This window comes from Chelon labrosus, assembly GCF_963514085.1.
Source record: "Chelon labrosus genome assembly, chromosome: 11".
In the NCBI taxonomy this organism is placed as follows: domain Eukaryota; kingdom Metazoa; phylum Chordata; class Actinopteri; order Mugiliformes; family Mugilidae; genus Chelon; species Chelon labrosus.
The window spans coordinates 16310928-16335078 of record NC_140344.1 but is presented as its reverse complement, the minus strand read 5'-3'; the positions used below and the strand labels follow the sequence as shown (position 1 = coordinate 16335078).

Below are 24151 nucleotides of genomic sequence, written 5' to 3'. Positions count from 1 at the left end.
TTAAAATGTTTGATTGTTGGAATTAAACTGGCCCTGATCAGCAGGATCCCCGCTCTCTGTGTGGGCTTTTGTCCCGTAGGCCTTTACAAGAGTTTTCTTTTGAATTCATGAATGGCTCAACTCCATTATCAAGTACTGGTTTTCTGTGCATTTTAAATCCATCATGTACTTCATCTCCTTGTTTTATTATGTCTCCTGCTCTCTCTCTCCCCCTCTGTGTGATGCTTGTTACCAGGTTACTGCTAAGAGATTTTTGCTTTTGGCACATGTCGTGCTTCATTGACGTCAGAGCTTTTTTTTTTTTTTTTTTTCACCCTCTCAACTGCGTCGCGTATGTCTCATTTCAAACTGAGGGTCTCTTAGAGAGCATAAAAAAAAAATATATAAATAAATAAATAAGGAGACAACATGACAACAAAGACCTCGAGCCACGGTTCATTCTTCAAAACATTAGTTTGCAATGATCCTAATGAGCAAATACTCTAGAGTTTGACATTAGATATGCTCAGTCTTAACATTTGGAACTAAACACACTTAAGATGTATGATTTATATTTTAAAATGAATTACAAACGATTCTGTTACATAACAGCTGTTTTCAGAACTAGCTGGTTACTAATTTGAACTATTACTACTTGCACTAAGAGAAAGAAGCCGTAAACCGTAAATAATTTAGTTCCTTTTAAAATTATACAGCATAGCATTGCCATACTTGGTGATACTGTATCAATCTTTCATTTTACAGACTGCAAATGTGAATCGAAACATTTCGGTAATTGAATAATAACCTTGAATCACCTTTTCGGTCCACTAGATGGTGCTTTTGAGTTTATTTTCTGGCTAGGTCGGCAGAGTTGACATTAAAATGCGACGGAAGTTGGCGCCGAAATGAAATCAGATATTCGCTGTGCATATGTTTATTGAAAAAATTGACTCGTTTTTGATATTTTAACATGGAAGGTACATGAATATGGGACAAGGAATTTGCAACAAGTGTTGTATGAAACTGTGCCAATACAATGAACTGTTTGACAAGGATGTTGACAAAGTTTTCCTCTGGGGATAGATGTTATAGCAAGACTCGGCATATTGCAGTAACATGGTCCTCCACCACCTCCTTCCACTTTTAGCTTAAAATCTAAACTTATACATATGAAATCACACGTACATGTGATTCATGTTTTTTCATTTATGCGTCAAATGCCCTGATAAATGTCTGGTAGTGTACACGTAGGTATTCAGTCATTCCAGACTAGAGAGAAGCTTTCTTCTCTACGCTTCAGCTTGATGAACTAATTCCTATTATAGAAATGTTTCTCAACGTAACTGTGCAGCAGCTACTTGGCATATAACAAAGCATTATGTGGCAAATTGGGCTCAAACCACGTACCTGTGATAAAATGTGGCATGAACTACATGAAATAGGTCATACATGAGGCTGACCTATTTTGGTTTGATCTAGTTAAAGAGTAACAGCGATACTAATAAAGCTAAAGACGATTAGAACCACAAGCCACCCTTCTGTGTTCTTTAATGACCTTGCTGTGCGGCTGAAATGAGACCTTGCTTTCGTGCACAGCAGCTTCTGTGAGTTAGATCGTGCAACAATCAGCTTGCCCTTGTGCCCCCCTCCTCCCTCTGTGCGTGCTGTGTGGCCAACCCCTCCTGCCCAGGGGCGAGGACAGAGCAAAGCCTGCTGGGATGGGGAGAGTGGGGGGGTTCGCTGGCACCGTGCCACCTTCCCCTGGCTGCTTGGCCTGACTGGGGGCAAAGAGGGAGGCTGCTGTGTCTCAGATTGATGAGGACAGGTCTGTGGCCTGGGTATAGAGTGTTGCAGAACAGACGTCCTGCTGGCACATCCTGCCCTCTGTGTAGCACGCCCCCCCAGCCCTCCGTACTCGCCTTATCGGAACTCCTAATTGTCCTTATGAATATTTTAGAGGCAAGCAGGAATGGGAGTTCAGGGTTGGGGGTATAGTTTCAATGGCCCTGACAGCTAATGATCCACTCAGTGACCAGAGAGAGAGAGAGAAAGAGAGAAAGAGGAAGATGGAGAGACACAGAGTAAAATGGTTTTCAAAGATTTTCAATCAAAATGTAAGTTAATGTTCTAACATTTTTTTAATGTGTGCCACCTCTTTTTTGAGTGGGAACCGTGTGCGCTTTCTCCTTCTTTTTAATCTTTAGATAATGATGACATTGGTTTGCCTTTATCCTCAATTTGTAGTTTAATTCCCCCATGTCTGTACTGAAAATAAGCAGCCCACTGATTGAGACTGCTCTCTCTGACTGAAGCAGCTAATAGCTTTGTCACATCAGTCATTCACTAGTCTCAGAGCAGAAAGCTCTGAAGGGACTGCTCATTGCATAGCAATTACTTTTTATTCAGTAAAATCAATGGGCTATATTAATTTGGGACTCCAGCCAGCCAAGTGCAGGTTATCGGTTGCAGTATACAATTTAAAGCATCACATCAAGTTTATATCACTGCTCTTGAGTTAGGAAGCGTGGCCGGATTTGGGGACCACTGTCTTTCAGGTCCTAGTTCATTGTGGTCCTCCATTGTCACTGGCAGGTGGGATTAAATCTGACTATGCATGTTGTTTTTCTAACAGCTGCACGAGAACAATATCAAAGTGAAACGCAGACGGTCATGCTAAGAGCTGCCCCCCCCCCCCCAACTACTGCTCTTCCTGTCCACCGAGTAACTAGACAATGGAGTGTGCTAGAGGAAGGACACGAATCCAGTCCCATATCCTGATATCAGTGCTCTCTGTAATGTGTAACGGCCATGAGATTAAACAAGATATGTCTGGGAATTATCGTGGTCCCTTCATCTAAGAGCCCCTTGCGCCAAACTCACAGCGTGTGGTGGGAAATAGGAAAAAAAGAAAAAAAGAAATCATACATTACAGTACCCTAGTGCTGGACCACAGCATACAGTGCCTGAAGCGTAACCAAAAGAGGCTTTTATTCCCCTCAAGTGAAGGCTGCAGCGCCACAGGGGAAAGGGAACATGGGGGTAGTGAAAGTCTCTTAAGGTGTTATATAAGAGCAGAAATATTCCTTCGCAGATAAAAGCCTTCCTATCAGCTATCTCCCCATGCTGATTTCCTAGTGCGTTCACACTCAAAGAAGCCCTTTGATAAGCACATTAGATGGAACGGCCTGGACACAATGGTGATGTCATGAGGATTAGCACGCCACCTTGCTTAGTTTAGTTTAGTGGGCACAAGGGATAATTCACATCACTGCGGGGGAGTGAGGGCTGGGGGACCCGGCGGAAGTGAGGCGCAGGGAGGTCACTGCACCACGGACGGCTAAGATATAGCCTCCGTGCTCTGGTGACGGCTGGAACAAGCACGGATAAAACATTCATGATGTACTCCAGTTTATTACACTGCAAGCTGTCTTGCCATGAAGAGGCCTGTACCGGAGCTGTGATGCACCAGTCACAGGTCAGATGGTGCTCTACTAATAGTGAGAGCTACTTTAAGTATAGCCTTTTGCTGTGATTCAGGCACAATGGAGGAGACTACCGAAACAGCCTCTTCACGCCGTCCTTTCAGCCATCTCCCCCACAATTTTGAAGTTCAGCTTTTATGCCTAACCACTCTCTTTCTCCTTTTCACCCTGCCTCCTATTCACGTACAGTACTGTACTGTACAGTACATGAATAAGTTAAATGCAGAAAGCCCTCTTGACACAAGAGAGGGAGAACATCCGAATGAAATGGTTCTCCAAGACTCGCAGGCTTGGAGAAAGTACTTCTTAAGGAACAGGTGATGTAGGTGGCTTATGCAATGGGTGAGGTTTTATTTTTAACTCGTGCAATATGAATGTAAGGCTGAAAAGTAGATCCAAGGTCCGGAGTGGAGCACAGTAATATCAAATGCTCACATCTGATAACACAACGACAACATTTATTTTTTTGTATTTATTTCAGTATTTCAGTGGCAGCTGGTTTTATTGCGCATATTAACTTTACAAAACAATCTTAACATGAAAACAGAGTGAAATGCAAGGTTCCCTTTCACTGCACTTTAGCCTTCTGTGCTGAACATATACTGCAAACCTAAGGAGGCGGCTACCGCGCTGAATGTTCCCCATGGTAACAGCTAGGTTAATAGTCAGGTCTCAGGTGGAGACGACAGATAGAAAATTTTCTTCAGGACAAGGAAGCTTCAAGGTCTCCTGCGATGGAAAATCTCTTTTTTTTTTTTTTGAAAGAAGCACAGCTAAAGAAAACTGATGGAGACACATACAGATGAACACACACACACAGGCAATAGTGCCCGGTGGGTTTTTGTCATCAGCCACTCGGAGCCTCATTTTTATTTGGAGAGCCAAATTTCTATCAATGCGGGTTTGGACTGCTGTGAGAAAATAGCAGCTGGCCTTGTTCCCACTCATCTTTGTGAGCCTCTCAGGACCTTGTGAATAGATTACACAAGTTCCCTTGTCTATACTCTTTGTAACCCTCTCCCGCAACAAACAGACCATATCTTTCATCAGACATGCTGCTGAAAATCCCGGCCTCTGCTGTATTCACATCCAGTCAGCTATACTTTCAAAAGCGCAAGCCGCGCGGCTCGAGAGGTATCTTGAAGTTGCATTAATCCAATAATTCGTAACGCAAGAGGAGGACATGTTTTATTAGTTTTCCCTTCGCCATAATCGGGACGCTGTAATGTCTGGCTGAGTGGGCACCATTGACTTGTAAGAACAAAGTTGCCGTGGGGTCGGGTGGCCTTCGGGGGTACGCGTGGTCCCTCTATGGTCATGTCTCTGCGGGGCCGCCTCTGATTGGTCAGCGTGGGGAGCCAGGTCTTGACAGGTGTTTGGAATAGGAGCACCTGTTTGGCCATGTGCTGATTTAGTGATCCATTTACTGGGAGCTGTGGGCAGCTTCTCTGGGGCACTTAGGACATGCCAAGTGATTAAAAAAAAGAGAATTACAGCTTTGCTTTTCCTGTTCTTCAGTGTCATTTTCATTAGAACGCCACAGAGATGATTAACTCTTATATTCCACCTGTTGTTCGTACAAACCTCCTACAGTTTTTTTTTTTTTTGTTTTTTCAAGATCATATATGTTACACTGACTCATGCAATGTATCATAGACCAGATCTGTGTGCTGCCTGGTCTTGGCCGCTGTTGTTTGGTTCCTGCTCACCCACTGCGCTTCTACAATCCCTCCCTAAATGGCTGGGACCAGTGGGTGTGGTGTACTGAAGGCTGGCCAGGCTTGTTGTGAAAGTAGAGCAGCCCTGCCCATCTTGCACAGCTGTGCCCGACCAGTCCGACCGAGATATTCCCATAATGAGCAGGTTGGAGTTTAAATTTGCAGGTTGAGATGAGATCTTTGGCTCGCTGGTAGAGAAAGTGCATAGTTTAACCCCAGTAAACACAGGCCTTTCAGGACCCTAACTAAAGAGGGTTCGTTCAGTAAACAGGAAATGAACCAGCAAGGCGTTTTCTTAGAATGAGAAGAATGCCTCTGCTCTGCACCACACCAAACAGTAATGCATCTGTGGTACAGAGCTGGTCATTCATTATCCAGAGAACTTCTTTCTCTTGCCCTCCTCTGGGCATTGTGGACACTTATGTTTGAAGAGATGTGGGTGTTTTTTCTGAACTTCCTTTTTCTATCCCCCCCGAGAAACCTATTAAATTCCTGTCTGTACAGCGAGGATTAACATTGTTTTCGTGCTTCAAAATATACATCCATAAAAAAAAAATAAAAAAAAAAATGTATGCCTGTAAATACATAGTCGGAGTGAGTAGTTAGGGATTTAACGCCGTCTTGTTTAATGAGATATTATGCAGGAGTCTCATGGCACAGGTTTTAGGAAATGTGACGTACGCTGAGGTTGTGGTGAGCAGCGCTGGGTTAGCCGCATTGTCTGCACAGACCTAAGCGTACTGTCAGAGGATGTAGCAGCTGTAGAAATACCCACCCCCCCCCCCTCCCGTTGCCACACATATGCACACCACATACAGACATTGCACACATGCACCACACAATCCTACTCACATGGTTTCTTTTTCTCTCTCTCTCTCTCGCTCTCGTTCACACACAGACACACGCACATTTTCCACTTTTCCGGTTGATGACGACCAGGAACAAGAGAGCGAGGTCTCATTAGTGTGTGTAGGTCCCTCTCCTCTGGCTCGCACTCTGACCCCTGCTTCCACAGGAGTCGGCGACCTTCCTGTAGAGAGAGACCTCTGAGGCAGCCCACAGACAGGGCAGGGCGCTGCTGTGGACCTGCAGCAGCCTGATAGAGGAGCCTTGAGAGCCACACATAAATCATGTTTTGATGTACACTGCCTTGATATCACAAGCTGTCACATGCTGTCAGCAAGTCTTGTTAACACCGCTATTCAGAGCTGTAATGAGGAGCAGAGAACAGCCCGCATGAAAGTGAGCAAAAGAGCACCGCGTTACATTTACTTGTTTAGTTGTATGGCATGTTCTTTTGTCCCCCAAAGTTTGGGTAGGCTCTTCATAAAACCACAACATGCCGCCCTTTGTACTTGTGAGCTCTTTGGGTTCATGATAATGGCTCAATTTCATGCCCAAATAAGCTTATTTGACTACATTTGATAATCCATTTTATTCTCCACATGCATTAGCTGTGATTAGATCGCACAAGTGACAACCACACTGATATGCAGACTGGACGCGCCTTGCTGTAGGACTGTCTCAAACGGGGGGTTTCTTCGAGGTGGGTGGCTTATGATAGCTGAAATGTAATGAAAAATGCAAACACGCACACAGAGACAGAAGTACAGTTTGAGATGAAGGCAGGGAGGGGAATTGAGAAGCATATTTTCTCTGAATGGTGAAAGGATACGGAGTGCCGTCTCAGTTTTCCCTTCTTTCCATAGCCTTGTGCTGAAGTACAATTTATGCCAGCATTTTTGGAGAAGTGGTTAATGTTTCACTGCAACAAAGGAAGAAAATGAAAGGACAAACATGGCTGTTGAGATTTTTACATGGAGTTTGGTGCTGTGCTGTGCTGCTGTGCTGTGCAGAAGTTGAGATGAGGAAAAAAATACATTTATAATTGGTGAGATCACTCTCTTGCTTTAAAACTGCACAAATTCTTCTTCTTCAAAAAAAAAGTAAAGTGCGTGACAGGTAGCCTGTTCCAAGCATCTTGGAAAGCTTATGCAATTCGGTGGACACACATTGTTTTCCTGTTCATTTAATCTCGTTATTTACGTGATTCTGTGGGGGCCCATACCATTTGTTGTACATCTCTTCTTCTCTTCTTCCTGTCCCTTGAGATAATTCTTCATAACTATGCCTACTGTGTATTTGTTATGCTACAGGATGATGATCAGACGCCTCCTTATCATGCTGCATGATGGATAATAATTTAAAGTTTACATGCTGCTGTATACACCGATCAGCCACAACATTAAAACCACTGACAGGAGAAGTGAATAACATTGACTGTCTCATGATAATTCAATGTTCTGCTGGGATACTTTTGGACCTAACATTCATGTGGATGTACATCCACCCATCTAGACCAGAACAGGCACCCCCACCCCATAGCAATGACACTCCTTGATGGCAGCAGCCATCCCCAGCAGGATGCAGCCTGACATAGGGACATACACACAAAAACAGTTTAGGAACAACAAGGTGTTGACCTGGCCTCCAGATTTACTAGATCCCAAACTGATGAAGTATCTGTGAGATGCACTGGAACAAGCCTGATCTATAGATCTACTGCCCCTCCCCTCAACCCATAGGACCCAAAGGCCCCCACTAACAACATCCTGTTTCTAGACACCACAGGACACCCTCAGAAGGCCCATGTCCATTCTCTGATGAGTCACAACTGTTTTGGAGGCTCAAGTGAGACCTACACAAAAATATTGTTTCATAATGTGGCTCATATAGGTCATAATGTTATGTCTGATCGGTTTACATTAGGTGACAAGCAGCAAAAACACACAGCCACATCCTGTATACCATTTCTTTTCAACTGTGCAATTTCATTTCAGAAATTGAGAAACAAAGGCCATAATGACTGTGCTAGTCCCGATCCCGATGACTGTTTCGGGCACAGCCCCCTCATGGACGACCATTTCGGCAAACTAAGCGAAGACAGTGATTTAATGTACAAGCGCTGTGGTGTAAGTACTTTCTTTGTCCCTTGCTATTTTGTGTTGATTCCTGTCTTTATGTTGATGTTCACTACAGGCGCTAAACAAGAAAGAACACAGAGGTTGTGATAGCCCGGACCCCGATGCCTCATATGTCCTCACTCCTCACACAGAAGAAAAGTATAAAAAAATTAATGAGGAGTTTGATAATATGATGAGAAATCATAAAATCGTAAGTACTGTAAATGCAATGTTCTTGCTTGGCTTTGTGGCACAAAGGATTTTGGCTCTTCTTTTCATTTAACTTTTTCCTCTTTTTTTTTTTCTTTTTTTTTTTTTTTTTAAAAAAAACTTTGTACCCCTCCAGACCTTCTGTTAACTTCTTTCAGAACTACTCCACCTTTTTGAGATCAATGCCCCCCTTTACCGGGCGTGCATTCGTTTCTTACGTTGATTTGTTTTGCAGCTGATATTTTGGCACACCCTGATAAGATCACATTTCATTAACAGGTGAAATGTTGCATGCTTCTGCTAGAGAGATTACACCCTAGTATCATGGTTATGCTATCAGAATCAAACAGCAGTCTATTTAAACGAACACACCAGGGACTCACAGTTAATACTTTGCAAGTATTTGTTATAGAACCCCGTTTTCCATTTCTTTTATAGAGCAGTGTTTACAACTTCTCCTTTCAAATCTTTTTATTGCCTCACTCAGTGCATCCAAGCGTAAAACATCCCTTCCAGTTCCTACATTATTATTTAGCATTTTCCCTTTTCTCTGATCCCTCTGAAATATCACATATCTTTTGTGATCTTATCACGCGTGACAATATTGGAGTCGTGCAAGAACATAGCGCTAACCGAGCAGTTGTTTTCTCTATGTTCCTGACATGAAGAGCATCACTTTTGCCATTAACAAACTAATGATAACACCCGACTGGCTCACTGGATAATGCTGTGATGAATCGTTCTCACCGCCACCTGTCATTCTCACTTACGCCTTGCACAGTCAGCACTTTGTCGGTAAATGCAAATGATTTCTGTAGCTGTAAAGCCTCCCATCAACTGCTTTCAGTCGTGCCGAGAAACACGCCGCAGAGCGGTGTTTTTCGAAAAGGCGCACGGTGCGTTGTGTAGTGCTGACTGCTGCGGTGCCAAAGTGATCACCTGAATGCATGTGATTTTTGTTTTTCCTGTGTTGTGTCTATGCTGTGATACTACTGAACTGATTTGTGTATTCTGAATGTACGATGGTCATAAGAATAAACCTTTTTTCACGGTTGTCTTCATATGATTCGCTGAAATGTTTCTTAAAATATCATGTACTACTAATTAATTATGTTATAAACCTTTTTGCAGTTTCTTAGTACGCTCTGTCTGACTATTTTGTGAATTTATTAGTTTACCAAAGCTAACCCTCAAGGGGAGCTCTCTTTTAATGATGCCATGACAACCACTGACCCATTAGACTCACCAGACCTTGGATTTTAAGTGTGCTGTGTGTAAATATTTGTGTGTTTGTCTCCCTCTTCTAGCCCACAGGGTTGCCCCAGCAGAGCTTCTCCATGCATGTGGCGGTGCCCGTGTCCAATCCTAATGCCATGTACCAGGCAGGAGGGACTCTGGGCAGCCAGGCCCTGGCAGCAGCCTCAGCCTCTCTGAGTGAGAGTGGGATGCTGTCCCCTCCTCAAGCCTCTCTGCACAGGAATGTTGGCTCCAGTGGAGGCTCCCAGAGGCCCACGAGTGCAGGCGGCGCAGGTACAACAACATTTGGTTTTATTTTGTTTTATTTTATTTTATTTCATTTTATGAAACCACCACTGGTTGTTCCCCTAGGTTTAGTGGAGCCAGAGCCAAGAGTTACAAAGCGTAGCTTAGCATAAAGACAGCAAGCCTGGGGAATGGCGAGCATGGTTTCCTCCCTTTCTTGAAGAAATACTAACCCTGATAATTTCAATTTATGTCACAAATTAGATAGTTTGTGTTTATTAAGGAGATATGGGCAGACTATGGGCAGATTAACTGTTTCCTCATGCTTTGTCTCTTTATGCTAAGCTAGGCTAATTGCATCATGCTTAGGGCACAACAATTGTTTTGCTCTCAGTCTTCTCATTTAACTTTCTGCAAGAAAACCTTTGGCCTACTGTGTCGCGAATAGCGCTCGCACGCATTGTCAGAAATGGCAACGTCCAATCAACTCACGCTCACACACTTTTGCCGGTGTTTGTGTGCTCATTCTCACACCTTTTACTGTATCAGCATCCTGGAAAAATGATGTCAGATGCTAGTACTTGTATGACTGGTTGAATTCAGTCGGTCCAGATGGCTCTTGCAAGATTTAGCTTCACTGCAAACGATGGAAGTACATGCATGAAGGTGTGAAATGCCTCATTCAAATTTAACCACATATCAGAATTGGCTCGCACCTTTCCCATGCACAGGGCTGTTTACTGAGTGGTTGTTCTACCAAATAACGTATCTCTTGTTTATTCACTACAAGCCTTTTTTATTTATTTTTGTCTTTTTTATGATGTATCACAAGCAAAAGTTTAAACAATGATCAGGTTTAGGTGGCATACTCTTACATACGTCTCCTTGGTAAACTTTTCAGAGAGGCTACAGTAGAAGCCTGATTTCCGAGAGAATAAATCAACTGCTTGTTTGTAGTGCGACCTCACGGTGGAATGCTGCATTCGCCATCTCAAACTTTATGCACGACATGCTGAACGCAGCATGATGTTGCTGTCTTTAATCATACACTGTAAGTTTCCCCACCACGAGGACAGTGGCGGAGTGCATGCCACCCTTTGGAGCGCTGCGAAGTAAAGATCTACATGACATTTTCATGTCTGGTCTGGCATCTCGATCGCATGCTCCTCTAGTTTGCAGAAGGATGCAGATGGTTAATCATATCACTGTGTGCATCTCATTAGGTGGCATGCTGGATACCACAGACCTTTCAGTGCCAAGTGGTGCGGGCTCCAGCCCAGCGGGTAAGTCCTCCCGGAGAGATTCATTAGCTCTCTGTAGCTCTGCCCAATAGGCCTCCTGCTTAGCACACGAGCTGGATAGTAGCAGATCTATTTGTGATTGGTTCAAGACGGTTGTCGTTGTTATTGACTCATACTACATTGGCCTGAATATATTTTCAACGCATGCAAAGGGAACACAGGTGTCCGCTCAACGGAGCAGATATATGCCTGTTAAATGGATCATTGAGGGATGGGCAGCGGCTCAGCAGCATTCACACAGTGTGGTGCTTGTACTTTAAAAGCGTAGCCATGCGGTTCACTTAGCTGGTCCGACTGACATCGGCAGGTTAATAAACGCAGTATTTCCTTTAAAGTCGTCACCTCCATGCGGTTCTCCCTCCTCCTGTTTCCTTCCCTCTATTGACAGGTGCATCTGTGCCCTCTCGCCCCTACTACCCTGGCAGCCCTTATAAGGCTGGAGAGGGTCTGTAAGATGCCTAGACCAGCATAACCCTGTAGGTATTCAGGCCATGTCATCCCGCTAAGTCCTCAGTACACAATGACCGGACAGGCTGTCATGGCTGAAATGTGCTGTGTGAGGCATGGAGGCAGGTGGAGTTTAACTCTTTCCTTGGCACTTGACGCTTGTTGCCCACCATATAGTATTTCTGCTAAAACGCAGCACGCTGTTACGACACGGCGTGACATTCAATGATAATGACTAGGTGGAGACCACAATAATATAGGCTTAAGGTGATATTTGTTCCTGCATTGGTGTAAAGACTACCTCGGATCGGTTTCCAGTCAGCGTTTTTTTTAAAGCGAGTGTTGAGTTACTTTTAAGTTTGGGTGTGGCACCGTGGGGGTCAGGGTAGAGTTAGGAGTCGGCGTTTGGCACAGCGTGACCACGCTGCAGCTGTTGTTTGTACCGAGTGTGTAAAAGAGCAGAGCCTACAGGGAGGACTAACCTCTCAAGTCCTGATGTCAGATGACCATTCCTGACATAGTTATGATTTTTCGCGAGTAGCAGCTATAATCGCAGCCGAGGCCTTTCAAAGTGGCCAGATGGAAGATGTGCCGTGTGATATCTTGTTTCCTGTTAGATGGTGCCACCACGGAGAGGAGGCTACGTGCTCGTATACAGCGAGGCTCGGTGAAATCCTGTTTTTGTTTTTTTTTTGAGTTGGGCAGAAGTGGAAGAAGAAACCTTCCAATCGCGCAAATGCTCGGCCTGTGACGCACAGCTGTTTTTAAAAATGCAGTCCACTGAACGGCTGCTGCTGTGTGACTTTTCCTGTCGTACAGGGATACACATATTGTACGTGCATGTACAATGCCACAGTGAACATTACTGGCAACATTTTCTGGCAGACGAATTGTTCTTTCTGAAACAGGCCATCTGTTGTTCTTGTCTAATCTCTGGTTCAGATAATGGCTCGACAGCTAATACACCTTCAAAAACAACTCCTCTTTAAGACTCGCTCATGCTATGGCGCCCTGCTATAAGCTCTGCTGTGTGGTCGTACCGCCCATCCTCAGCAAATCATTCGGTTACACCTAATACCAAGCTCTGGTCCTGAGAATATTGTGGTGAAAATATTGGATTTAAAAGAGCCCTATCTGTTATGCAATATGTCTTCAAGCTTCAATCTTTTCATTAATATTGGAGAAGAAACAAAAAAAAAACGTTTGTATGATTGGGTGATTACATCTGGTAATAAAGGGGAATGGGGCTGGAGAAGCATCAGGATGGTTTTAGTGCAGTTTTTTTTTTTTTTAGGTACTTTTCTTTTACTTTTCTATTTATTCACGCCAGGTTAATTAAATGAGAAAATCGGAGGGTGATGAGGGATAATTCGTGTAAAGCAAACAGTGCACTAGTGTCAGTTTTCTGAGATGCCCAATAGGACCGTGCGTGGTGTTTGTTTCTGGAAAACTGCATTTGGGACCCCCTTGATTCACTTCTATCATTTCTCCTCATTCATGAACATACTGTTCTTTTTGCCCAAACCCGCCACATGTGGGATGTCGGGCACAATAAGTCACTGTGTTTCCACTCCTTGAACTTAAAATGAAAACTGAATCTTTCAGTTGTAAACACGAGGTCTTATGTAATGCCCCATCCCAGACCGTGTTAATAATTCAGGACAATGAACAGAAACCAAACAGCTTTCAACGTGCACAGGTTTCAGTCAGAGAGGATTTACTGGCACAACCAATCTGTTAGACAAGTCTGAATATAGAATGAGGGCAGACATGAGCGGTGAAAAAAAAAAAAAGAAGAAGAAGAAAAGCCCGGCGAAATGTCCCCGCCGAAGATTGGGTCCTAACTTGCGGCTGTTATCTTGGCTCAGAACTGGCTCGGTGGTATTTGTTCAGACAAGTGTTCCCTTCTTGGCATTTATTTGAGAGAATTATTTGATTCACTCATCAGCAGACATCTTAAGTCATAATCAGAGGAACATTCCACAGATAAGCAAGTCAGGTGGGTTAATCCAAGTCTAAATTAGCCGGTAAATACAGTCTGTCTGGCTTTGCCTTGTGATGAAATGGCAGATGGCCGCGTGTTGATGTCGACTCCAGTCCATTATGAATGACGTGGACATGGAGGGGATGTTATGATATACAGTGTGACTATATATCTAGGTATACAGTAAAATTAAAGGGTTCTGGGATGATTTTTTATTTTTTTTTGTTATTTGTTATATCTATATTTCACATTATGAGTTTGACATATTTACAATAAGGCTTCAGGCTACTACTAGTTATAAACATCTCTACATCAATCTCATCTGATACATGTCAGAATACTTCACGGTAAGGAGCAGATCAACCTGCTGGGGTATTAGAGCTCACAAAAGTCAACAAAGTTTACGTACTAAGCCAATATGTGTCAAGATGTTTGACAAAAGGCCAGAAAAATGTCATTCCGCCACTAGAGGAAAAGTCGGTTAGATTCATAGTCTCGCTACCGTGAATGATGCAAATTTCCTTTCTGTCTATCCTATAGTTTTCATTTTTTCAGTCTGTACTGATGTACACAAGGTGTATGTTATAGCAGCATTATTATGGGTTTGTAGTTGCTATTTTCTGTTTCTAATTCAGCTTAGTTTTCAGAGTAGGTTTGCTCTCTTTGAGTTTATTTTTAAGTTTCCGTTGTTATTATTATTTTAATACAGGAATATCAGTAACAGTTTCAGAATAGATTTTATAATAACAACACGTTCTGAAGGCAGCCGACTCACCGCCATGTAGACATCCTAGTCGACAACCACTGCCTCCTCGCGCTTCTTTTATAACCCTGCGATACAGCATCCAGTACACGAAGAAACCCATCATCTAACACCTTTGAATGTCTCTTCTCACTCTTTTAATTTTGGCCTTCGGGCTTACAAAGCACATTTTGTGGCGTCTGCCTTCGGCGTAGCCTCTTGGAGCGATAGAAATCTCATTTTTATTGCAACCCAGTTGGAACCAGTGCACGGGATAAAATCAGCTGTGACAACATATTTACATTTTATTTCACATATTTTGTTTCGAGTGCGTGCGTACCTGTGTGAGCACACAACAGCATGACCCTCAAACACAGCTAGTCCATTTTACACCTAGTGAAGTGAAGGAAGTTAAGTCGGAAAGAACTAAGTGGAAACAAAATTTCAGAATAACTCACAAGTGGAAATAGGTTGGGGGGGGGGGGATTAACAAGCAAGTAGGAATCTGCGCCGTTTATTTAAGATGACAAAACAGTATGTAGTGACTCAGATGGTCGATCGTGCCATGTCCTTTGTCTTGTTTTTCTCAGCAGCAGATTTATGTTATGAGAGCAGTGTGCTGAAGTAAGATCACATCTCGCTGTTATCAGAGAAGCCTTTATATGCCAATTTGCCACAACACACTCCTTTCCCTTACACGAAATTCTATTTGCACTAACTTCTCATTCCCGCTGAATGACATCTTCAGTGCTTTTAATCAGGCTTGCTATTTTTAGGGGCCTTGGACATTTACTCTGCTAATTCTGTAAACACTGTTTTCTTGCTGCAGCCAAGTCTTGCATGATCAAAGCCGGAGCTGATGGCGATAGCTGCTTGTATATACTGTTGATTCAGCTGTGAGATACTATTGTGGACTTCATAACTGTTTATTTGACCATGAATTGTTGCTCTCCTTATCTGCAGTCAGAGGGGCTATTGTTCCATTATATTCCTACGCAAGAGGTTACTCGTCTTGCACACGCTTTGTGTTTCACTGGGGTACACCGAACACAATGGAGAAGGCAGCAACTTGTTGAAGTGTTACTGATCTGTTGATGCCGTGCTAGATGCAGTTAATCCTTTCTTCAGCCTCGTTTTCAGGATTTTTTAAAACATTTTTCCAAGTATGCCGGACTTAAATATAAAGGGAAATGAGTTAAAGATTCGAGTGCACTTTTAGTTTGGTCTTTGTCTTCGTAATAACTCACTGCTCTGTTGGTACATTTGTGTGGAATCTGCAGAATCCCTCCGCAGACCTTGAGTAGATGAGTCATATGTTATCTTGCGGTAGAAAATAAGGTACTGCACTTTGACAAAAACAGGAAGAATAAATCTTTTTATGAAACTTGTAATACAAATATACAGCAGTTGCAAATATACAGACAGTTCTAGTGCTCTGACAAACTGTATAGGTTGAATTATGATGTTATATCACATTGTACGTTATGCCTCAGTTCACTATCACATTATACTTATACATGATAGCTGTATCGTCAATGTTCCCAGTCAGAAGCATTAAGACAAGTAACATTTATATGTAAAACTATAAGAAAACTTTTATCCTTTTTAGGAGATATTTGTCGAGTGGTGAAGATGGAGTTTGATCTCCTAAAATAAGTTGTGGAGGTTCTTACTCACTTTCTGAAAGAAGGAAATGACTAATGACCATAAACACCAAAACACCAAGGTGTGAATTTTCAGGAGAGTCTTGCATTGCGCTATTGTGTTAAAGTGCAAAGTGTTAAAAAAAAACAAAAAAAAAAACAGCATAGAGCAACGTTTTTTTATTCGGATGTAATTGGCTCGGCTATTTCTTTTAAGCAGTCACAGTACATTTGTCAGTGAACTGCTCCTCATCCCAACGTGCAAAAGGCTGGCTTTGATGTAATCATTCACAATAAAAATAAAAGGCTCATCAATTTTGAAATGGACATTTTATTTTTGTAAATGTGCAGGATAATTATCTCAGCCTATTAAAACTTCCCAGAGGGTTGGAAACACTTAACGCTGCGTGCTGCAGCAAGCTGGAAAACAACACAGTGCGAGAGGTTTGCTTGATGACTGGGAGTGTTGTCAGTCACAGTCCATGGTTTGATGATGTGTTTCTGTTGCTGTGTACCTCTGCAGGGAATGGTTTTGTTAACCCCAGGGGCTCGCCGGGCCTCCTCAGCACACCCAGCGGCAATGGCCTGGGTAAAGTCATGCCCACCAAGTCTCCACCACCCCCTGGAGGGAACATGGGAATGGGAAGCCGCAAGCCAGACCTAAGGGTTGTTATCCCTCCATCAAGCAAAGGAATGATGCCCCCACTGGTGAGTACGGAGCACACCACTGCACACGAGTATCACCATCTAAAGGACCTCTAAATACCTCTGCTGCAGGGCAGAGCAGAGCTTTGTTTTTTGTCTTCATCTAGACTTTCATGGCAGAATGTTTTGCAGGATTTTGTCTGCACATGTCTTCGATGTTATCACATCCACATAGCGCAGTATGTTGGTGAGGTTGTCACCTCGCTAAGGCCTCGTTTGGTAGGACTCACAAATAGTGTAACGCACTGATCAGAGCAAGATTCCTCTTGTGCCGTGCTCTTTTTAGATCACCTCCATTAAAATGTGGACAGAGCCAAGTATCTGCAGCCCAGGTGTCATAACGCTCCTCCAGTTATTCACATTTGAACGGGAGGTTTTCTCTAATTATAATAATGAAGTTGCAGAGTTGCACCCTGAACACAACAAACACCTGAGGCTAAACCACACTCTTCAAGATGTAAATCAGCATTCAAAACAACCCTAAGAGGAGGGTTTTCAGACAGGGGACAGCAGATCTACTATTTCCAACTTTGTGCGTTGTTAGTGGCGTCGGTAACAGGAGCCACTCCGGAAAAAGGATTGTGTTTTGTAAATAAACCTCCGGTTACTGTGGGCGCTCCTCCTTTGCTGAGCCACAACTAGCCCGGAGCCGTGTTTAAGCAACTGTGTGTTGCCGTGTCTGTGTGCGGCGTATGGCGAGTGCAGCAGGTTGTGTTGCAAGAGGTCTGAAACAGGCAGTGGTGGGAGGTCGGTTTCAGCTCTGTCTGAACATAATGAAGCATTTTAGACTGGTTGAGGCTGTGGAGGCTACGGCTGTGGCAGGTCTGCAGACAGCCTGTCATTAGGCCATAATGGTATTAAATTAATCACATCTCAGTGTGACAGAGTGTAGATGAAGACTTAATCAGGGGCCCAGGGTGTGAGCCAGATAATATCTTGTCGCCCTTGTCGTGTCTTCCTACCGCTATTGATTGAGTGTGGGTATTAAGAGCTCTGGCCTGGTCACAGTATGTCCCACAGCACAGAGAAGATGGAGGATGGACTTCTCCTTCCTGCTTTCGGCCCAGGGAGGATTGTAAGTGCACGGAGCTCTGCAATCATTGCCGGCACCAGTGAAGAAACTGCATCTGAAATTTTCTGATGCTTATGAGCTGATGTCAGCGTCAGATTCATAATCACGTGAATGTCAGCCTCTACAGCTGGGCTTGTTTGTAACTTCGTCATTTACAAGGCGGCTTCACAACTTAAACACTTAAACATTTTGGCCACGATTCCAGTGTGAAATAAAGGAAAGAAGATAAATAATCCCCGGTTTTGTTGCCTCAATCCCCCTTTTACTGTAAAGTCTCGACAGCTGTCTCTATTTTCCCGAGCGATTTACAGTCGCTCTGCTTCTTTTCTATAACTCTCTTCTTTTCTTCTGTTGAGGGCAGTCGGAGGAGGAAGAAATGGATTTGGTGAGTTTTGACAAATGCCTGGGCAAATGGCTGAAATGTGAACACGCTTCCGGTAATCACAGATGCTGGATTGAAGGCTCAAACTGGCTCTCAGAACTGCCAGGAATAAGAAATTAAAGGAAAAAAAAAACAAAACACACAACGTTTTATCACTGCATGCTTTGGGTTTGGCCTGTGAAAATTGCCTCAGCCTGTTCAACTGTCTCTTCTATTCCCAACACGTCAATGTTAGTCATATACCAACAGGATTTTAAGTGCGCGTGTGTTTGAGAGAGTGAGTGAGAGAACGTATGAATGGTTAATTCTTTAAACTATTCTACTGTAGTCACAGTTGGAAGTTGTACAATTTAAAGAGTGATGAGTCAAATATAAATCATTTATAGCTTTTTTTTCTTCTAAGGAAGAGAAGGTTACATCATCTTAAGTGATATCATTCTCTGAGATGTTTGGGTTTGGTGAAGTCATCTGGCTGGAGAGTGTTGGAACAATGCAAGGAAGCCATCAACTAGATCATGATGCAACGCTGCCTCGAACGTAACTGCTGGCAGCTGCGCATATGTTTGTTAAATTATACACCGAGGACTTGTTGTAGCATTGTTCTGGACTGGGTCTGCATTTGATTAGTGACGCTGGAGCGTACGCATTTGTTGCCCACACCAAAGTTCGCTGCATGACCACACCAAGCTGTGCAGATCCTGTCTGTGTGTGTGAACTGCATGCCGGTTGCTGCACTAAAAGAAAAACAAAAAAAAAAACCCACTGGAGCTCTATTGTACGTCACCCGGGGACTTGAAGTGTGTCATTTGTATGATCCCCTTGCACTCTCTTGGTTAGGTGTTGTTTGAGTGTAAAACTGATCTCACTTTGGTGGTTTGTCTCACTCCGAAAGCTGATGCGCTAAATGCTGCTGAAGAGAGCTTGCTGATTACAGGTTACAACTGAGCTATCCCTATAATAGCATCCCTCTTCATGTCTAACAAAGTTGAACTCGTTGAAGTTGTTGTAATAAATGTGACTAATACTGCTGTGATGTTAGTAGTACTCGTGCTTTCTGCACTACACTGTCAGGAAGAAATGTTTATTTAAACCACTGTAAACCACCAAGGTAGCCACTTTCACGTGGGGTAAAATACGCAGTAAGTATATCTGCGTTTTTTGTTTTTTTTTGGCATAAATACCTTCAGTTACTTCTGTAAGACATCACTTTATCCCCTACTGGACATTTTATCCTCCATTTTCTTCTTTTTTGACAATAACACATCAAAACAGTTCATAATGAACCAGGATGAAGAGAACATCCACTACCATAAAGCTACAGCACCACCTTGTGGCAGAGTAGAGTTTTGCAGCCACATACTTGATCGTCACATTATGAGACAACAAATTAAACATTAAAATAATTGTGTAATTTTAAGGTTGTAAATTAAATCATTTAAAGTATATTAATACATTATTTAGTTCGAGATTAGGGCATGTCAGTCATATTTTGGGCTTATGCATATTCTTTGTTGCTTTATGTGTGTTGCAGAACACCCAGAGGATAAGCAGCTCCCAGTCCGCCCAGCCGCTGGCCACTCCTGTAGTGTCTGTCACCACCCCCAGCTTACCCCCACAGGGCCTGGTCTACTCAGGCATGCCCACCTCCTACAATACTGCCGGTTAGTCTGAACTCACTCTCCACCCAGACTGAAAACAAACTCCTTGTCCGAGACTGTTTGTACTACACTCTGTTGGTTTCTGTTCTGTTTCTCAGCGGCACACTGTGCTGTAACTGAAATGTGAGCGAGGTTCTCAGTGTGTGTGGCTGCTTTTTGTTTTTACAGAGTACTCCCTGAGCAGTGCAGAGATCTCTTCCCTACAGGGCTTCAGCTCTCCTGGGCTCTCACTGGGCTCCATGTCGGCATGGCAACAGCATCAACTGGGCCAGGCAGCTCTTAATTCTTTGGTGTGAGTAACACACTTCCAAACAAAGGCACACTCTCCAGACGCCCTCGCATGAAAGCAACACCCACTGTGCTCTGTGATATCGTGCTGAATCACACATCTACATATTCCTGGCTTTTTCACATTTGTTGGGCTCCACGTTTGTTGTCTCATTTCTGAACTGAACACAAAATGTCCTGCTTCTCTCTGCTACAGTGGTGGAGGTCACTTACCTCAGGGCTCCAACCTATCCATCAACACCAGCCAGAGCATAAACATCAAGTCCGAGCCCATATCGCCCCCGCGGGAGCGCGTCACCCCATCTGGCTTCCCCCAGCAACAGCCGCAACAAGGGTCCAGCCGACACGAGGTTCTGGGACGTTCACCTGCTGACAGCCTCAGCTCATCTTGTAGCTCATACGACGGCAGCGATCGCGAGGACCACCGGCCCGACTTCCACTCCCCGCTGGGGCTGGGCAGGCCCCCTGCCGGCTCCGATGATAGGGAGAGCCCTTCGGTCAAGCGCTTGCGCATGGACACATGGGTGACATAAAGAGCCCTGGTCAAGTCTCCAGTCACCAGCCAGTCAGAGAGAGGGAGGGAGGGGTTCGACATGGAGTTAAAAGAAAGAGAAGGGGTCCTTAGAGCTATAATTATGATACTATTATTCAACTCCACTTCAGTTTGTAAGACTGAGATGTAAAGTAATAAGACGTGTCAGGACATATCGAAAGTAAAATTCTCTAACTGATACAGCGAGATTTAAAAAATTAAAATCTGTTAGCTGGACTGAATTATATGCACAAGCAGGTGGTATCAGGTACTTGGTGCAATTCAGATGGCGTTTGCAGAAGATGTTGAAAGAGAGTTGTGAAACGATAGGCGGTAGATTATTGTAGTCACTGGTCTAGTCAGACACTTACATGTAGTTGCTGTTTTTGCTGTTGTGCTCGCAAGTTGCAAACAATCAGAGAAAGTTGTGTTGCTTTCCGGCTGAGGACCCTTACATATGATGTTCACTGCAAGAACTATATTCAAAACCTTTAGCAACCATACAAGACCTTTTATCTTCGAGTGGCCTCTTCAAATCCGTCAATTAAGTCGATCAGGAGACACAGAGCACATGGAGTTAGCTAATAAACATACAGGAGTTTTGATCATAATTGATCACAAACAGTTGAAACTACTTTAGTGAACACCTATTGAACGATAAGGATTGAGGTAAAAACAAAATAGCAACCGAATATATTGCAATAATGACAAACCGTTCATTTTATAATTTAAAAGAGTAGGCTATATAAATGTGCAATTAAGATAATGAGAACCTGTCCAGTTGAACTGGTGAGAAAGTCAACATGTTCACATTTGTGTAACATTTCATCAGTAATATAAGCCAAAGCTGTTATTTTGTGTTGTTTTGTACAGTTGCTTTGATTTCCTAACATTTCACTCAAAATTTCTTTTTCGTCACATTATTATTATTATTATTATTATTTTTTAAAATTGTGCTTTATTACAGTGTAAAGTCGTGTAAACCAGATCTTGAATCGATATCTAAAGCCATGAACATTTGCTGTTCTGTTTGTACAATTGAAAAAAATTTGAGCCAAACCTTCTCTTTTGTTGTGTAAATAGCGACTTTAATATATATTACCAGGGTGTGAGTACATGCTGAACGCACCGTAGGAGCACCGTTTTCGAGAAAAGTATATTTTTGTGGTTTACAGCCAAGTTTACAAGAGTACACCCTTAAAAAGTAGTCACTGGTCAATATTTGCTATTTAGCCTCTTCTAAAATGAATTATCGGCATAAACTCCCATGTGTTTTAGTTCCAGGTGGTCAGTTTGCTTTGTCTCTCTTTATTAGTGGTGATTGTTTGTCCTGAATACATTGTTATAACAATGCTGTGAGGTTGAAGTTCCACTGTTTTCATATTTCTGAAGGATGATCGCAAGGCTAGGGGAAATAGGGTTTCTTCCCTCCTATTGTGTTAGTTTGTTTAGTTGTACAACAGCAGCTGCTGAATACACTGCCACCATTCAAATCCAAGGTCCCAGCTCCGCACTGAAGAATAATCTATTGTTATTTGCATGTAGCTCAACTGAAAGACATCTCTCAAGCCACTATCCTGTTATTGATTTGTGGAATTTAAGCCGAAACGTGGTAAGTGGCTGCTGACCTCCACTCAAAAACGATCATGCCTGTGTCCGCGTGTTGTTGTAAATACCGAAAACTGAAATGAGTCGTGTAAAAAGAAGAATACTGTTTCCAAGATTGGCTCAAGAAATGGTATCCCCGTTAGTAAAGGAACTGTAGCTCGAGGAACTTTAGGAGTCAGAAAAGTGAGAATCTGAAGCCTTCGGACGGGGGCTGTGACTTGCTTTCAGTCTGCTTTCAAAAACAAATCATTCAGCAGCTAAATCTCAACACACGACACACTGACTGACTTCAATCTCACTGCTGAAAGGCACACATTCGTATGAGAAGTTTGCTGTACGAGAGCGGTGTTGCTCTGCATTCGCCATGGCACATCTTGTGTGTGTGTTTCTGACCTACCGCCGCCCCTCATCGTCAGCTCCATGTGAGTTCTCAGTGTACGCCTGTTCTGATCTATGCAGTTTTAACCCCCCCGAGTCACACGAAATATAGCCAATATGATGTCATTAAAGGTCATGTTTAGTCTCCAGTGCATTCGAAAAAGGAGTGTGTCAGAGGATAGACTGTTAGAGCTCTTATTCTGAAGTGCCACAGCTGGAAGTTACCAGGCTACAAGTTGCATATGACACATTTCATCAGATCGTGTATTTGGATACCCCAGGGCAATCTCCTCATGTTCATATATATATCGATAGACATACTTTACATGTATAGTAATCCATAATGTAATCCAGTTTAACACAGCAGGTGAAAATAGCAATAATAAATGACAAATATCGTCTGCCTTTACTGTATTGGCAGCGTCACCTCGTAGTTGAGCACATATTTTAGCACTCGATAACATATCAGGGAATTTTGTAGTTGCTCTATCTATATGCACAGATAGGAAATGCCTTATCCCAAAGAAAAATCAACACCGCTTTTATGTTCTCTCAGTTAAACAAAAAAAGACAATGCAGATATCATTCAAACTCGACCACGTCTGCCTCTTCTCAGATAGGACTCACACAAGAAAATGCGTGGTGAATGCAGCGTGACACACTTTGCTCTTTTGGTGTATGTACAAATTGTGCACAACTGATGAATGTGAAAGGAAAGGGTAATCAATGAACCTCTGTAGAGGACTTTCTTCACTTTGCTGTGCAAGAGTACACTGCTTTGCTTCATGGCTTTTATAAACAGAACTACGTGTTTGGTAAGTGTTTGTAGTTGATAGTTCACTTAACTAAAGGAGCTGTTTTTCGGTCTCTATGCTCAGACCGCTTGGCGGCACAAGCTGGACTTTGTTGCCAATACTGAAATTATTTGTTTCAAAATCGAAATAGATTTTAAGTTAATCTACATTTTATTTCCCTTGAATGTGTTATTTTATTTTCATCATACAATAAATATTCAAGTGAACTTTTTATTAAACAATTAAGATGCTAGATGTTGTTGTACAAAATTTGTATTCTTCACAAAAGTACAAATATTGGCTTTTAATGTGTAATTTAGGTTATCTCTCTTATTCTGTATAAAATGAAGTAAACAACTCTTTCATAGAATTTGTTCTCCTGTGAAGTCCCAAACAGTAGAAACCGTCAACTTTATTAAACACCTCAGTGTATGCTCAACCCGAACTCCCTGTCTATTACTCTTTTAATGTTGTGACCCCATATATCTGTTAGTACACAGGGAGCCCTGCTGTTTTCAATTAAATGATTCGTTTTGAAATGGTTATTTAAAAACTGCAGCTCAATTTATGGTAAGGATTTTATGCATCCTGTATTGATGCAGTTGAATTCATTGGGCGTTTTTTTTCCCCCCAATACTGATAGATTGGAAAAAAACTACACAACAAGTAAAAGTGAATAACATACATGCAGTCGAAAGCACCTTCGGGCCAGAAAGATCCACTGTATGTCCATGGCAGAGGTCCCTTGAGCAAGCACCTAATGCCCAAACTGCTTCCTGG

The 24151-nt window shown here is 42.9% G+C and overlaps 1 protein-coding gene across 7 annotated transcripts in view; it reads left to right on the top strand.

The window, feature by feature from the left end:
- The window catches only part of mef2aa (myocyte enhancer factor 2aa), a 57701-nt gene extending 33970 nt beyond the window's left edge, over nucleotides 1–23731 (top strand). For 3 of the 7 annotated variants that reach the window (XM_084556048.1, XM_084556046.1, XM_084556047.1), the window contains 7 exons: nucleotides 8222–8356; nucleotides 9663–9885; nucleotides 11061–11120; nucleotides 16478–16662; nucleotides 19645–19774; nucleotides 19940–20063; nucleotides 20256–23731. In XM_084556048.1, the coding sequence (XP_084412174.1) occupies nucleotides 8222–8356; nucleotides 9663–9885; nucleotides 11061–11120; nucleotides 16478–16662; nucleotides 19645–19774; nucleotides 19940–20063; nucleotides 20256–20592 (1194 nt within the window). In that variant the 3' untranslated portion in view covers nucleotides 20593–23731. Of the gene's footprint in view, nucleotides 1–8022; nucleotides 8155–8221; nucleotides 8357–9662; nucleotides 9886–11060; nucleotides 11121–16477; nucleotides 16663–19644; nucleotides 19775–19939; nucleotides 20064–20255 lie in introns of all 7 variants that reach the window. The other 4 variants (XM_084556052.1, XM_084556049.1, XM_084556050.1 and 1 more) reach the window with 4 other exon arrangements.
- Nucleotides 23732–24151: the final 420 nt, after the last annotated feature.